Genomic DNA, 15,192 nt, shown 5'->3' with positions numbered 1-15,192 from the left:
ACGTAGGAATTTTATACTTTTTGTCACATCTTTAATAAGAAAGATTCGTCAATTAATTTATAGATTGTTTTGGTTGCTTTTTTGTGCATTATCTTGGTACGGTTGTGCAAATATGATTAATAACGTGGTGCAGAGTTATATTGAGTATCGTGTTGCTTTAACCACCGACACAACGTATCTCGATTGGGAGGCACCATTTCCTACAATTATTTTTTGCATTACCTCCAATTCGGCGATCGGAAAATATTTCAAAAGGTGTGTTGAATTACGAAATGCTTAAAGGTATAAAAATAAGTGAAAACAAAATAAACATCACTGACTGCGTCGATAATATTAATCGATATTATCGATATATTATCGATCATTACAAGTCAATTTTTCTCAGGAATCCGGGATTGTTCACAAATTTCACCAACGCTAAGTTTCTTCAGTCATCCTCGGAAGATCTCCTGTCTCTATACGAAAAGGTGAAGAATTGTAATTTCACTTTCTCGTGAAATACGTCCATAAATTATTTTCACGTACAATTTTCCACTGAATATTTTTCCGTTTAGTTAAATACATCACGCTTATCGAGCAACAAGGAAATTGAAGTATTGCAAATATATAACGCTCCGTTTATTTATCGCAGATGCGCGTTCCTTGCACTGATTTGTTGACGGAATGCACGTGGAACGAGATGAAGTTCAATTGCTGCGCTGAATTCCAGGAATTGAAGAAAACTGGTGTCGGTTATTGTATCGCTATGAACACGTTCCATTTAAAGAACAAACAAGGCGAGCCTAACGTGCGTTTCTTCGTGAATCGCACCGTACAATACGGCGATCTGATCATTGATCTTCACTTGGATACAAAAATAAAGAAATATCTTTTCGCTGGATTTACAGTTCGTATTTATTCTTGCAATAATGACATTATTACTAGTCGATAATTCGATAAAGTTTACTTTGCCTCGATAATTTTAGCTAGTAATTAACTAGATGGAGTTGGTGTTTTGAAAACAATACGGGGTGTCCCAAAAAAGAAAGCATTGATCGAGAGATTACAGCTACCCCAAAAGAAATACAGCGACGCATATAATAAAGAACTCTTTAAAAAGAAAAGCAAACAAATAAACACAACGAGGATCTAAATTCATATTGTCTGAGGCTTTCCTCCCTTCCGACAATGCTTTGCGCGGTTTTGTCAATGAGCTTTAGCAGTTGTCCGATAATGCGTTGATATTACCATATAAGCCACTTACACACATATTGTAATGATGTTTGTGAATCATTAAAAATTTTTGAAGAAGCACAAAGTGATAAGGATCAAGCAGCTCGTGATATATTTAGGATGATCAATTAGCGACTGTAAAATTTCTGTTAATATGAGAATCTAGAATTTAATATTTGTTAAACATACTCAGGAATAAGAATATTACATATTATTTAATATTCTGAGTATTAAAATTTTCATGGAATTAAATTAAATGCTACAGAACATTATTACCAACACAGTTACATTATTAATACACAAACATTTTACTATGCCAACTGCTTTATTAAATAAGAAAACAAAGACTATATAAACATTATACGATTTTAGGTGCACATCATGAACAATCTTCAGCTACCGATTTTCAGTAACGTGGAAAAGGACGACACACGTATAAAAGCTGGTAGAACGACGCGAGTCGAGTTTACAATGGAGGACACGTTTAACGAGGATCGCGTGAAACATGTCGCGATCAAATATAGGAACTGCTATTTTTACTACGAAGCGCAAAGGAACGATTTATTTGACATTTACAGTATTGACTCATGCTATCTCCAAGTACGTCAACATTTCCGTTCTATCATGAATATACGATTGCTCTTTGGAATATATAAATCCATCTCATTGTCGGAGAAACTCTAATTTATAATCTTGTAACGCTAATGAATTAAACGTGATCCGGTATATGTAGGTAATTATCGAGCAGATGATAAAGTTATGCGGCTGTGTGCATTTTTATTATTTCGTACCACGAGGGGCGAGAGTTTGCAATGCCACCGAGACACTGTGCATAATTGCCAGTAAGACGAATATCACGTCGCAGGCGCTCAAAGATGAATACTGCTTTCCGAATTGCGAGGGAACTGGCGTGATCGCGTACGGATCTTATGAAAATTACGCTTTTACTTGAGCTTTTGCATGAAACAGAGTGGTTCACCTTAATTTGTAAATAAATCTACTTGAAAACATGTGTGGGGTTGAATAAGAATTGAAGTATTAAAGAATAATAAAATAAGAGAAGCTTTCAGAATCTGAGCACCTTGTATTTTATATTGTAGAAACCGATTGGAGCCTTCTGAGTATGATGCTCCTAATAGCACATACGCTCGACTTCATTTTACTTTGCTTTCACATCCAACGATGAGGTACCGTCGATACGTGGCGAATGATCTGTTGGACGTTGTAGGTAAAAGTCTTTAGTCGAAACATGTTTGAATTAAACATAGTTATTCTATGAAAGTATAGAAACAAACAAAGATACTTCTTTTGTAATTCTTTTCATTATTAAACGAGTTATGCTTCCGGCATTAGTAAAGAAATTAGGAAAACATGTAAAGACACCTGGTTAGATACTATATAGACATAATCATACAAGCTAAGTTCATAAACAATAGAAAAATCTAGTATTGTTAATAAAGTAAAAGAAAGATTCTACTACGTTAATCAAACAATATATTAAAATTATTAAGATTATTCTTTGATATGAAACAAAAATAAAATGTTTGTTTGCTTGAAGTAAAGATATTTACAGATTTTACAATTTACAACTTCAAATAGTCTGCAGAATTACTCATTACACCTCATTTTTAACCAGTATCAATTGTTCAACATTTGAATTCTTGTGATTATCTCGCAGGAAAATTTTCACCTCTGATATCGAATGTAAACTGAAGCAGAGAAGTAATTTGCTGTATTATGAAAACAACATTTCTAAGCTTATGTTTGTGCAGAGCGCTTTTAATATTTTTGGTGTCTTTATGTGCTCTCGAAATTTGTCGAAGCATAACACGATGCTGTAATGTTTCATCTTGTTTCTCTTACAAACGAATCTTATTATTTTTAGTTTCAATAGGAAGCGCAGTTGGACTTTTTATGGGTGCCAGTATCTTAAGCATCTTCGAGATACCTTATTGGTTGTTCATTCGTCGAGATAAAATAGTGTGAAATCATATTTTCTCGGATCACAGTATTAAGACACGTACATAGGAATTGATTTATGCCCGTCTTACAGCTATTATTTTTCTTCGTTATAAATAGCTATTATATGAGCTTTGGACACTTTCTTTGCTACAATGAAAGAGCAGAGTAAACTTTACGATTTTTTGCACGTGTTCGATCGTAACACCATTCTAACGGCGTGGTGTGCGATTCTTTGTGTTCCGTTGCCGTTTTATCGTAGAGCTGTTTGTCGGTAAATATGCATATGCGAGAGGAAGCAGGAGTAGTCGATTTGTAAACATATTATAGATACAACTGAAAATCACGCTGTACTTGACTCCTCATATAAAGAGAGTATCGCACGTTATGATATATTTACTTCCTGAACCATGTCCAAATCAGAGCTAGAGGTTCGACTTGCGCCGGAACGTTTGAACGACAAGAAACCGTGCTCTGCTGTGAATGCTTATCACAATTTGCTGACCCTTCAAGAGGTGCGAGCTTTAGTGAAAGATGCGACAGGCGTTGAAGCAGATGTTCAAAAGTTCTATCTGGAATCCTATTCAGACGCGAAGCTTGGATTTCTAGGGTCCCATCAGAGGCTCTGCGTGGAAGTAAAATCCGCAAATGGAGTGGAATTGTTGTCCTTCTTCGTTAAAGTTGTACCGTACGATGTACCAACTCAAGCGGAATACGTACTTGACAAATGTGTCTTTCTGAAGGAGAGAATCTTCTATCGTGACATAGTTCCGCAATTTTACCACGAGTACAAACATGAACGGTGGACGGCGACCTGTTACTTGGTGAAAGAGAACATGCTTGTGTTTGAAGACTTGGGTGCAAAGGGTTATTCATTGAGGAACAAGTTGTTCGATAAGGAACTCATTGTTTCTGCTTTGACAACTTTAGCCAGCTTACACGCGTCCTCTTTGATGGCGGAAGCACGACTTGGAAAGTCCTTGAAGAAGATGTATCCACATGTCTTCATGGAGAATGCTTTCTCTGAAACTGGGAAAACTAGAACGTGGTTCAATGTCGGCGTGAATGCAGCAGTTGCTATCGCTGAACATCTTGGTCTTGATGCTAGTTTAATACCAAAAGCATGTGAAGAAGTGTTTCCAGCCATGAAGACGTCATCTACAAAAAGGAACGTAGTTAGTCATGGAGATTTATGGGGAAATAATATGATGTTCAGTAATACTCTACCTCTAAAGTGTTTGTTGGTAGATTTTCAATTGTTGAGGTACTCTCCTCTGGCGCATGACGTGATACAGTTCCTCTATCTCTGCGCTGACCGTGATTTTAGAGTAACCTGGGAAGAGACTATGTTGAAGCATTACTATAGTGTGCTGTGTAAGATTCTGAACTCGACAAAATCAATCTGTGTGGAAGTTCCACCTTGGTCTGAATTGATCCAAGGAATAGAGGAACAGAGATTAGCTGCTGTCATCACTGCGGTTATATATTTTCAAACTGTGTTGATGGACGAGGAAGTAAGCGCGAAAATTCTGAACGAGCCTAACAGTTATTATGAGTTCGAGTTTAAGGATAGAAACGAGCCCGTACTTAATGCTATGAAAACTGACCCAATGTATTGTAAGCGATTAACAGAGATTATTACTGAATTGGTCGAGCTTAGTTTTCGATTGGATAAACTACCGAAACCGACATAACAGTAAAAAAGTTTCTTGAGACTAGTGATAAATTTTTTCACTCGCACCTTAGCACAAGTTTTGAACAGAAGTTCATTGTAACACGACATTTCGGTTTATGTACAATATTTATATAGATAAATATACATGAACGCAGACATTGTATTTGTCAAGTAACATGTAATAGTAACACGTATTGTCTAATAACACGTATTAGAAATAAATGTACGTGTCTCCTCGTATCTGGCTGTATTCATTTAATCAATTCATTAAAAATTTGATTTTTTGCTTCAACTAATTTATAAATAATGAATTTATTGATAATGAGAATAATGTAAACAAACGGAATTTGATTTTTAATATCCTAAAATGAGGCACAATTAAAAAAAATATTGGTGTCTATCTATTTTTTTATTTATCAACGTTCAGAATGTTCAGAGTTTTCTTGATCTGGTAGTATCGTCGACAGAAAAGACCAATTGTGGTCAACAAGTTGTACTTTCTTTTCGTCTGTATCGTCGTTTTCAATTATAGGTGGATTTTCGCGTTTTCTTGGTCCTGATAGTTCTTCCTCGCTCTCGTCACCTGATTCCTCATCAATCGTAATAGGATCATCTCTAAAAAGAAAAAAGAAAAAAGGAATAAATAAATAAATAAAATTAGCGTTAGCATTGCAGTTTGTTTAAAACAAATTTATACTTTAGAGATATTTTTAAAAAGTTCGAAACACTAATTTGCATCTGATGACCTTTTAATGTTCACATTAAATTACCTTTCGTTCTTGTCATCTGTTGATTGACTTTTAGATACAGATGTAGTCAGTAAAGATGTAATAAAAGATGCACAGAGCATCTTCATAGGTGGCAAAGTGTGAGATGAGACACTGAGGAGCTGAAAGATAAATAAAATATTTCTAAGAGTGTCATAAAGAAAAAAAAATAGAACCATGACTTAAGGATGATAAAAAATTAGTAAGAATATGGTAAGTGAGGAGTTATACTTGGAAAAAAAATGCACGCGATATTTGACGCGCGTTTACTTCAGTCACATTTATGACGCTCGCGACGTCCGATTAGTTAATTAGTTTTAAGGCTGACGCAGGCACACCCCCGAACGAAAATTTCTGCAATTCCTGTAATCTTCTACTTCAGATCTAGGTTGACGCGTCTCTTACAACCTACACGAATATTCTTCTCGGTACACACTAGTTTTCACCAGTGATTCGCCAGAAAAGACGCATGTTTCATCAAAGCAGAAAACAAGCAATATTACTGGGAAATATCTAAATATACTCACTGAGTGCTCCTTAGATGTTCATTCAATCAATTGTCATTAAGATACTCTTTAAAGTACCTCAAAAAAGTATTCTTTTTTAAAATAAACTTTAAAAGTTTCAAAAATACTCGTTTACATAAAAAAAGAAAAGAAATACAATAACAGAATACAGATTAATGTCTCTTACATTAAAAATATAAGTTAATAGTGGTATTATTTCAATCCTAGAATGCTAACATCAATTTTTGATGGGGGTATACTGTACACCATATAGTAAAAATATTTGTTTTCTTTTTTCTTTTACTAACTTTATTAACATTAGAATTGTAAAAATTGTTTCCTTTATGTTTCAAGTGAAAACATTGGAAAAAAATCTCTTGGTGTATTGTATTCTTCAAGTTAATGTTCGGTTAAATATATATATAAGGTAATAAATACAATCAAAGAAAGATCGATTCACAGAGAAATAATAGTATTGCGCGTTCAAGTTTACAAGAGAGCATCCACTAGTTTAAAACAATCTAACAAGATTAGATACAACGTTCGTCCCGATACAGACCTACACATAGAGAGAATACGATTTTATTAATAGGTAACGTAACAATCAGGACAGCTCCCGCGGGAGATAAGACTTTGTTCCTAGCTTCCCAACAGGTTCGTCCTGACCTGGTTTTACCGGAACATTTGCAAACAATTCCGGAGCGACGTTGAAAACCACCGTTCTCCATTGTACACCGTAACGAGAGTGAATAAAGGAACGTACTGTCGAAAGTTCTGATTCTTCTTCGTTGCCCGTTGGGAACTTTGAGTTCCTACTCGCTAATCTCTTGGAAGTATCGAAAACTTAATTAAGACGGAAGCTCTCCGCTTCGCAAGCGATCTATCACTGTTCCCAGAGAAAATGTGCGCGTGTATGTGTGAGTGTCTGTGTGTTGTTATACTCAGGGATATTGAGAGGAAGGTAACAGTGGATTACAAAATAAATTGTTGATAAACTGGAATGGATAATGAAGTGAATCAATACATGGAGAATGTTTGAAGAGCGTAGAATTTGAAGAAAAGTAATACGAAATGGTTGAATTAATATGGTATAAAAATATACATCTATAGGTATATATGAAAGTATACCTCAATTTAGGAAGATATTAAGGAAGAAATACTTAATAATTAGCTATATGTCTCTGGGACAATATGAAACGTAAAAAGGAACGGTGACGAGGTGGCTGGTAAACAATTAAGTCTCTGCGATTCCACAGAACTGACGCAATTTGTAGAGTAAGAACGAAAGCAGAGAGTTAGCGGATATCCGTTTACTGTAAGTAATGACGTAGACGTATGTAATTAATTACCATCTACGACGTTTTACGTCCACTTTCATGACGTCATCTAAGACACCTTTAAAGTTGCAAATGCCTGCCCCAATATATGTTTCAGGACACTTCTACAGATGTTTAAAAATATTGTTAAAAAAATCTTGTGACACACTGTCTGGATTTTGAATAAAAAAATATGTCATAAATGTAAATCCTACTTCCAATATTTATATCACATATGGATTCTGCATGTGTATACGTCAAAAAATCAGTCAAATCCTTTTCCATTTATCACAAAAAGAAAATCCTCTACTTCTAACGCACCAAATAAATACTTAAGAAATGCCAAAGGCAAAGTATTTATAGATGATCCTTTAAAATTAATTAATCCAACGCATGCCGCCTTCTTCGTAATGCCATCATTAGCAATCACGCGGCCTTAAGGATAGCTGTTCGTGATGATCGTTAATTTGCTTAGCCTCCAGACGCTAAAGGCGGTCTCCAAATGGGACAAGATTTAACTTTTAGACAAGCTGATATTATCGCGTTCATTCAAATGACCACCAGACAGACATGGAGGAGCGCACGGGACAGTTTAAAGACATAGCTCTCTCTCCGGTCTACTTGTTGCACCGGCTCGTTGCTCATGATAAGGGAAACTCCTATTGATTTTGCATTGGCCTTAAAGCAGCGAAATTTCGCAGCGACACACGTGGACGTCCCTCCCCGGGACACTATCACCATTGTTCTCGAGAATGCTCGCGTGTGACCGTGATATCAAACAGTCTATTTATGAAACCACTTCTAGTCTTAGTCTGTCGAACAATCACGAAACCCTTATCACCCTGAAAGAGAAGCAAACAAATCAGCAACCAAACAAAACACCGATTCTCTTTTTTCTTTTCCGTAAAAAAGATACCGATATGCATGCTCCGACTCCGACGGTTTTCCTTAAAGAAATCTCTCTAGAGTTTTTCATATGAACGAGAGAGCTAGACGTTGGATGTTTCGTCGATTTTCCAAAGAATTATCAAATGATTTCCGGGTAGGTCGAGACGATTCCTTGAACGGCGCGTGTCGAAGGTTTTTCTGCCGAAGCCAATGCCCTAGGTCAGAGGGACAACTGGAACGCCGTGAGAGGGTGGGAGTGCGGTGAAGCAGCTCCTATATTAAATCATGGCGAGGCCACTTCCCAAAGTCAGTCCTACGTTGAACGCTCAGCCAAGAAACTCTTCCCCCGTGACTCTTCATCGATTCGTCACTCTTCATCGAGCAACAAGTTATATTTTTACATTCTTCTTTTGGAAGACATCCTCTGGTGAACAGTGTCTGTTTTCTTCAGTACGTTTCCGAATAAAATAACAGAAAAAGGTAAATTTGTATAGAAGCCAATCTTGAAATCCTTGTAAAGGCAACTTGCAATTCTTTTCTGATACTCATTGAAGTAATCCCTGGAACGTTTGTGATTGGCAGAATTTCTCAAACATTTCACTGAAGAAGCAAGTTGGTTACTGCTGTTCTTGAAGTGAATCTTCTTGTGAAAGAGGAAGCATCCAACGACAATTTCGGGCATGAAGTTAACAGCGTGGAGTTTTGTGTCGTGCATCCTGATAGCTGTCCTCTTCTTAGTGGTTGCTGCGTCCGCGTATCCTGCCAGCAACCCAGAGATAGTAAGTACCTTTCTTCGAACTTCATCTTTCTGGTGAAATAGTGAAAGTTTATAGTGAAAATCATCTACGAGTCATTTCTTCATTTCTCCTCCTCGATTACTTAAACTCGTTAATTAAGAATGGTGATACTTGTCCTCATATTTCATTTCTCATATTTCAAGCATTTTCGCAATTTCTTCTCCCGTGAACGTTTCGAAGTAGCGTTTCTTCGTGTGGATCTTGCATGAAACTCAGCCACGTGCTGAAAGTAACGCGTGGGCAACTGGTTGGGGCTTTGACTCGCAAACTTGCGTTCCTCCCGGTGAATTAGGCACGTAGAAACGATAGAAAGAACGATAGGATAGACAAGTCTAGGAACGATGCGAACGTGAATCAGTCTGATGATTATACACGAACTCGTGTCATTTAGGAATATCCAGAAACTTGTGAAGGAAGCGATTTCTCTCATTGAATAAACATTGAATTACTTCTGTCCGGATAGTTTATTCTTGTTACTGCTAAAAATAATTACTCGACACGATAATTGAACAAATCACGCTTCCCTGGCAATCAGAAAGTGTTATCGTTAGGTCGCGCAAGTCTGCATTGACAAAATAGAACGAATAGATATGAGGGTACACGTACCACACGTGTGTGCCGATAATTTCGCCTGAGATGACATAATTCGGTCATCGATATTCAAGTTATAAGAGAAAGTTTTTCTGTCCACGTTGAATTGTGAATTAAATTTGAAATTAACGATACGTGAGATTCTATAAATACACAATAAACACGGAAACATTTTTAAGTTCGTCTGATACATCATCGGGAATAACAACTATGAATAAAATTCGTGTTTTCCTTGTAACGAGCACGTGGGACGCATACGACGATAATATTGCAAGCTCGAGTGGACGTTGCTCGCGAGCGGTTCTTATTAAATCAATCTTTTCTCCACTTGTATTGGTATATCTAATCAAACAGAACTGTAGGTGGTACCGTAAACAGAGTTCACGTTCGCAAAAATTGCCTTTGGATAGTTTGATCGTAATTAATCTCGCGAGAGGAGGTCACGATTTTAGGAGGTTTTTGAAGGAAATTGAAAAAAAAAAAAAATATATACATGTATACGAAGCATCAATATTTACAGTAAAATTTGTGATAAAATAGGAATAAGGTGATTTTCCATTGAAAACAAAAATAAGTTGAAAACAGAATAAAGCTTGTTTAACTTTAATTGTAATTTCAATTTATCAAATGATAATTATTACTTTCTTAATTGCATCTTCTGAAAAAATATAATTGAGCAAATAGTGTAATTCTGAATTGAACGAAAGAAAAAATGCTCTAAATTGTGATCTCCTCTTATCGCAAACAATTGTTCAGTTTGTTTATATATTAGTTGCATCTTACAAATGGTTCTTTGAGTTTTATTAAACGTAGCCAATTATTTTTTTAAGATGTATAACTTGCAGGCGATCGAGAACATGCGGCAGATCCCGCAGTGGCACTGTCTACGCTACAGAAAATTCGATCTAGTACGTCGCTGTAGGAATTACCGTTTAGGAAGGAAACACTGACAAATACAAAATCATCGCAATCCCGGATGGACGACCACAACAAATAAGTCACTTTACTTCAAGTTCCACCGACCAGCTGTTCTGAATGTTCTGCTGCACATGTTGAAACTTATTTGAAAACGAGACGAGATGTAACAATAATATTCCAATAGATTATTAGTAAATTACTCGTGGACTTAGTTGACAAATGGAGCAATATCGTTTATACAGATTTTAATTTAATTTTTCATATTTCGTCGCTTACTTCAAGACTGTATTTCTAAGACTATCACATTCATCTTCTACATTGTACAGATTAAAAGAAGAAAAAACATAAGTAAACAGATAAAACTTCTCGTGAGATTAAGAACTCACACTTTCCTATGATAAAAAATTCAATAAAAACATGTTGTATTAAGTTATAGATATTATTTGTACTTCTATGTGTCCTGATTAATTGTTTGTACTATATTGTACGAGAAACTGTGTGTATATAAATACTCTCTGATCTCATTATAAAATGAGAATATATTCTAGAATAAAATTATTTTTTTTATCGCAAAGGTGATCTAATGTGTATATCACCTACCTGTTTAATCCTTTATACACTACTCAGAACGAGATCAATTATAAAAATATATTTAAATGTACTTACTTCTTCCACCATTCCTTTGCCTGATATCCCCAGTTGTTCATGTATAAACGGAGTAGTCGATTCCTTGTCTGTGGTAGTTTTGGATGCCATTAAATTGCCAAAGACAGTCATGGGCATGGACGCCTTTGTAGACAAAGTTTCAAGGAAGACCGTTACCTCAGACTCTGGTTCCAGTGTTAGTAATTCCTATGAACGACATTAAATATTATACAGGATGATACAATAAAAATATCCGAAAATTTTGGTAATGCGTACTTGATTAGAATCTAAAAAGAAAAGCTGTGACTTCCGTTGCCATTGTCCATAAGAAGAATCTCGTTTCTGCCGTAAATGAGGTACAAAGGCAGCTCCTAAGATAGAACTATTAGTTTCGATAACATTTCTTCTCGAATAGATGACTGTCGATTTTTGCGGTGTAAATATATATACTGAAATAAGCAGATTAATATATATATAAAAATAAGCTTTGATATGCTTTCTGGACAAATGAACTTACATGAATTATTGGTTGTAAAAACGGCCATGTATATGGATTTTGGATCTGCCGTGAGAGTTGCTACTTTTAAAGGCACACTCCACACTAGAGTAAGAGATAGGATGTTCCACACCGCAATGTGTTGCGAGGAAGCTGCTACAACAAGATGGCAGGCTTCTTGTTTTCCAAACTCGATTCGTCTAACAAAATTGAAATAGTAATGCCGATGTTGCTTTTATAATTAGAATCATTATAATCTGTAAAACTTACTTCACTGGATACTGATATTGACTGTGAGTAAGACTACATTTAAACGTACAGGTATCGGGCGTCCACATTGTTACGCTAGAATCAAAACCAATACCAACTAATGAACCATCTATCGAGAAGCCAGCATCCGTAACAGGCAGATTTCTATAATCTGCTATACTATGACATTGCCAATGTTTTGTTTTCTCTAGAACAGATTTAATCTTGTAACTTAGTGTCAGATTATTGCAATATAATAGACGAATAAAATGCATAAATTTTACATACTGTACATAGATGAAGATTCTACAAGGTGCCATAACTTGAACTTTTTATCTCTGCCAGTTGTAACTACCATTGCTCCGCCTTCGTCGAATATCATACAGGGTTGAAAATGCAAAGCATTAACACCACCCTCGTGAGGAAGCTCAATCGATGTGTTTAATATGAACCTAATAGCATAAATCTTTAATATCTGCGTATAAAAAGACATACATTTCATACTTACAATTGTTGTTGGGTGTCAAACATCCAAAACTTTAGCCGTACTTCTATGCAAGACACATTATCGTTTCGTTCTTCAACAGTTGCCATCCACGTACCATCGTGATTTAATGCTATCTTTGTAACTTCCGTATTCACAATAACTATACTACGTTCTTGAGTTAAAAAATTCTGCGCTGTTATACTTATCTAAACATTTATCAATATTTACATAAATGCTATATTTATCGCAATATGTATCTTATGTGAATTATATCTCATGAAAGTACTCACATTATATAATAAACTTTTCGTATGGGTATTGTAAAATTGAACGTGTCCCATGCGGCTGTTTAAAACTAGACAACTTGTACGTGGATCAACAATAAGGCCAGCGGGAAATAAGTCTTTAGAAGATAGAGTCACACCCCATGTGAAATTTTGTATTACAGATGTTAATTTCCTTTGTGGATTTACAACTACAATGCCTATAATTTCAAACAAGTATGAAATTTCAGAAATAAAAGCTAGAAAAGAAAATTAAAGTCAAATTATAACACTTAAAAATATTAATACCATTATCCAAAGTAGATACAGCTACATATAAATTATCTGGAGCTATAATAAGATGTTTAATAGGAGCAGGTAACCGAGGCAGGAATGATTTATTATGTGGATTTGCCAAAGCCCATTTTACTAATACACATTCTCCACCTCCTGTATACATGTGACCACCTGCAATTTTTATGATTCACATTATCATTGCATATGTTCAAATTCAAGTTAACTTTAATTAATGTAGATATGTACTGTACCTGCTTTGCTGAATGCTATTTCTGTGACAGGTAGTGTATGCCAGTGATAAACAGCTGTATAAGGTCTTGTTAGAAACAAACTCCTCCATATTACTACACGACCAGTTGAATCTCCTGTAGCAACACATTCTTCCTCTGGATGTCCAGCAATGCATGTTGGTATCCTACCTGTGTTACCTGTCTTGTGTCTGTGATTATAAAGTGATAGTAATTTTCTAATATTTCATGTCTAATTTTATTATTTTTTAAATACTTTTTATTATATAAAAGGTACATACAATTTGTCAACAAGGTTCCTTGCTGGATTTAATATGTGTAAATCTATATCATGCAGGAGTGCTTTTGCTTACGATATACAGATAGACTTAGTGCAAACTCCATGATCTAAGTCAAATAAAGCTACATAAATTTTTGTATTACATTTGGAAATATAAGTTATAAGCACCTGCCTCAATTCATTTCCTTTGTGAGTTTTGTAATTAACAATGTGAAAAGTTTTTATTTTTGGTTCTTCTTGAAACTTTAATTTCTGTAAGAATAATATTATAGAGTTATTAAACAAATGTAAACATTGAAGAAAAAAGACATGTTTTTATACTTTTAAAAAATACACTTAATATTCATACTAATTTTTTTGTGATAATGCCACTTTGACAACTCCAGAAATTTAGTTCTGCATTCTCTGTACATGCAATAATCAAATTAGGATTTTCAGGATGTATAATTAATCCTGCTATCCGATGACTTGCAGCTTCTAATTCTTTTACAAAGTCTCCAGTTTGTGTACTATATGCTCTTATAACATGTTTCCAAACTATATATAATAATCTGCAAAATCACCAAAGTACTATATTTTTAATAATGTTATCTAAACTTTATAACAGCAATATTGAAAATGTAGTTTTACTGATAAATTCAACAAAATGTACACTTCTACATGATTATCAACCTTTTGTTAATGTATACTTCAAACCAAAATGTATACTTCATACTTAAGTATTGGAAAAAACTGTAATTTCTGCATATGCTGAATTAAAACTTACTCTCCATCATTAGAGAAAACTGGCCGTTGATCAATTATACTACCTCCTCCTTTTCTTGTGAGTACTAAATCATCTACCTCTATTACTTCAATAGTTTTAGATACGCGCCGCGCACTTAACTTCATCTGCATTTTGTCATGTAATTTGCAACCAACTAGTTTTTTAAATAGTTACAATACTGTACAGTCTATATATCAATTACACATTAAAGTATAAACTAAACGTAGAAAATTTTTATTTTGACAACTGCACGTGATAAAGTTGAAATAACCAAACTAAACACTAACCACATGGTTCTGTCTTGTCTCTAAACACTTTAACAAACTTCGTGGAACACTTGTGCAACTGTACTAAAAAAAAATACCTAAGTACTTGGGTACAACTTTAAGCAAAAGGGTTTTATGTCCTATCTTTTTCAAAAAGGAACTTATATGTTCATTACATAATTTCACTATTGTTCGTATAGTATCTATCAATAAAAACAGAATTAAATATACATGCTATTTTAAAAACCTATTGCAAATTAAGAGTACAATTCAACTACTGTACCGATTAATATTTTATCTCAGCGACATCTAGAAATATTTTATATACGTTACAGAAAGTGTACCGATAATTGCGATATGGTTTTTATCGACTTTTAGAGTACCTCATGTTGGTACGACAGTTTCGGAATACAGAGAATCTTCTTAAACAGCAGTTGGTTTTATATTTACGTCAAACGTATAACGTCATAAGATTAATCCATTTAAATTTTGACAGCTACTTTTCTATCCCTTTAATCAAAGATTCTTATTAAATATCTGTTTCAACTTCCCAAAAATTGCACACC

General features: G+C 34.9%; 4 protein-coding genes across 4 annotated transcripts in view; 3 read left to right on the top strand and 1 right to left on the bottom strand.

Annotated features, from left to right (window-relative positions):
- Positions 1–3,198, top strand: part of LOC108571010 (pickpocket protein 28) — a 3,371-nt gene extending 173 nt beyond the window's left edge. The window contains exons 2-8 of the mRNA XM_017932977.1: positions 64–255; positions 386–467; positions 632–886; positions 1,585–1,812; positions 1,946–2,130; positions 2,313–2,440; positions 3,098–3,198. Coding sequence (XP_017788466.1) covers positions 64–255; positions 386–467; positions 632–886; positions 1,585–1,812; positions 1,946–2,130; positions 2,313–2,440; positions 3,098–3,198 — 1,171 coding nt within the window. The remainder of the gene's footprint in view (positions 1–63; positions 256–385; positions 468–631; positions 887–1,584; positions 1,813–1,945; positions 2,131–2,312; positions 2,441–3,097) is intronic.
- Positions 3,199–3,499: 301 nt separating this feature from the next.
- LOC108571019 lies at positions 3,500–5,032 on the top strand. Its single transcript, XM_017932987.1, has one exon. It carries the CDS (start codon positions 3,582–3,584, stop codon positions 4,863–4,865), a length of 1,284 nt encoding a protein of 427 aa, XP_017788476.1. The 5' UTR covers positions 3,500–3,581; the 3' UTR covers positions 4,866–5,032.
- A 212-nt stretch (positions 5,033–5,244) lies between these two features.
- Positions 5,245–14,662, bottom strand: LOC108571021 (WD repeat-containing protein 75). The gene is given in 14 exon segments (XM_017932989.1): positions 5,245–5,461; positions 5,617–5,735; positions 11,296–11,481; positions 11,551–11,723; positions 11,792–11,970; positions 12,041–12,227; positions 12,308–12,471; positions 12,528–12,712; positions 12,797–12,990; positions 13,079–13,237; positions 13,318–13,505; positions 13,596–13,846; positions 13,944–14,145; positions 14,361–14,662. Coding segments are annotated over 14 exon segments (2,517 nt in total). The 5' UTR covers positions 14,492–14,662; the 3' UTR covers positions 5,245–5,262.
- On the top strand, positions 9,004–10,696 carry LOC108571020. The gene is made up of 2 exons (XM_017932988.1): positions 9,004–9,102; positions 10,542–10,696. Exons 1-2 carry the CDS (start codon positions 9,004–9,006, stop codon positions 10,659–10,661), a joined length of 219 nt encoding a protein of 72 aa, XP_017788477.1. The 3' UTR covers positions 10,662–10,696.
- Positions 14,663–15,192: the final 530 nt, after the last annotated feature.

The sequence above is a fragment of the Habropoda laboriosa genome, unplaced genomic scaffold (genome assembly GCF_001263275.1).
Source record: "Habropoda laboriosa isolate 0110345459 unplaced genomic scaffold, ASM126327v1 scaffold97, whole genome shotgun sequence".
In the NCBI taxonomy this organism is placed as follows: Eukaryota; Metazoa; Arthropoda; class Insecta; order Hymenoptera; family Apidae; genus Habropoda; species Habropoda laboriosa.
This window is presented reverse-complemented; position numbering and strand designations above follow the sequence as displayed.

What these genes read in the sequence shown, in the direction of transcription:
- LOC108571019 (XM_017932987.1), top strand. Translation starts at nt 3,582, where the DNA reads ATGTCCAAATCAGAGCTAGAGGTTCGACTTGCGCCGGAACGTTTGAAC.
- LOC108571020 (XM_017932988.1), top strand. Translation starts at nt 9,004, where the DNA reads ATGAAGTTAACAGCGTGGAGTTTTGTGTCGTGCATCCTGATAGCTGTC. An exon ending in CTGCCAGCAACCCAGAGATA is followed by an intron (nt 9,103 to 10,541) that starts GTAAGTACCTTT and finishes TATTTTTTTAAG; the next exon opens with ATGTATAACTTGCAGGCGAT.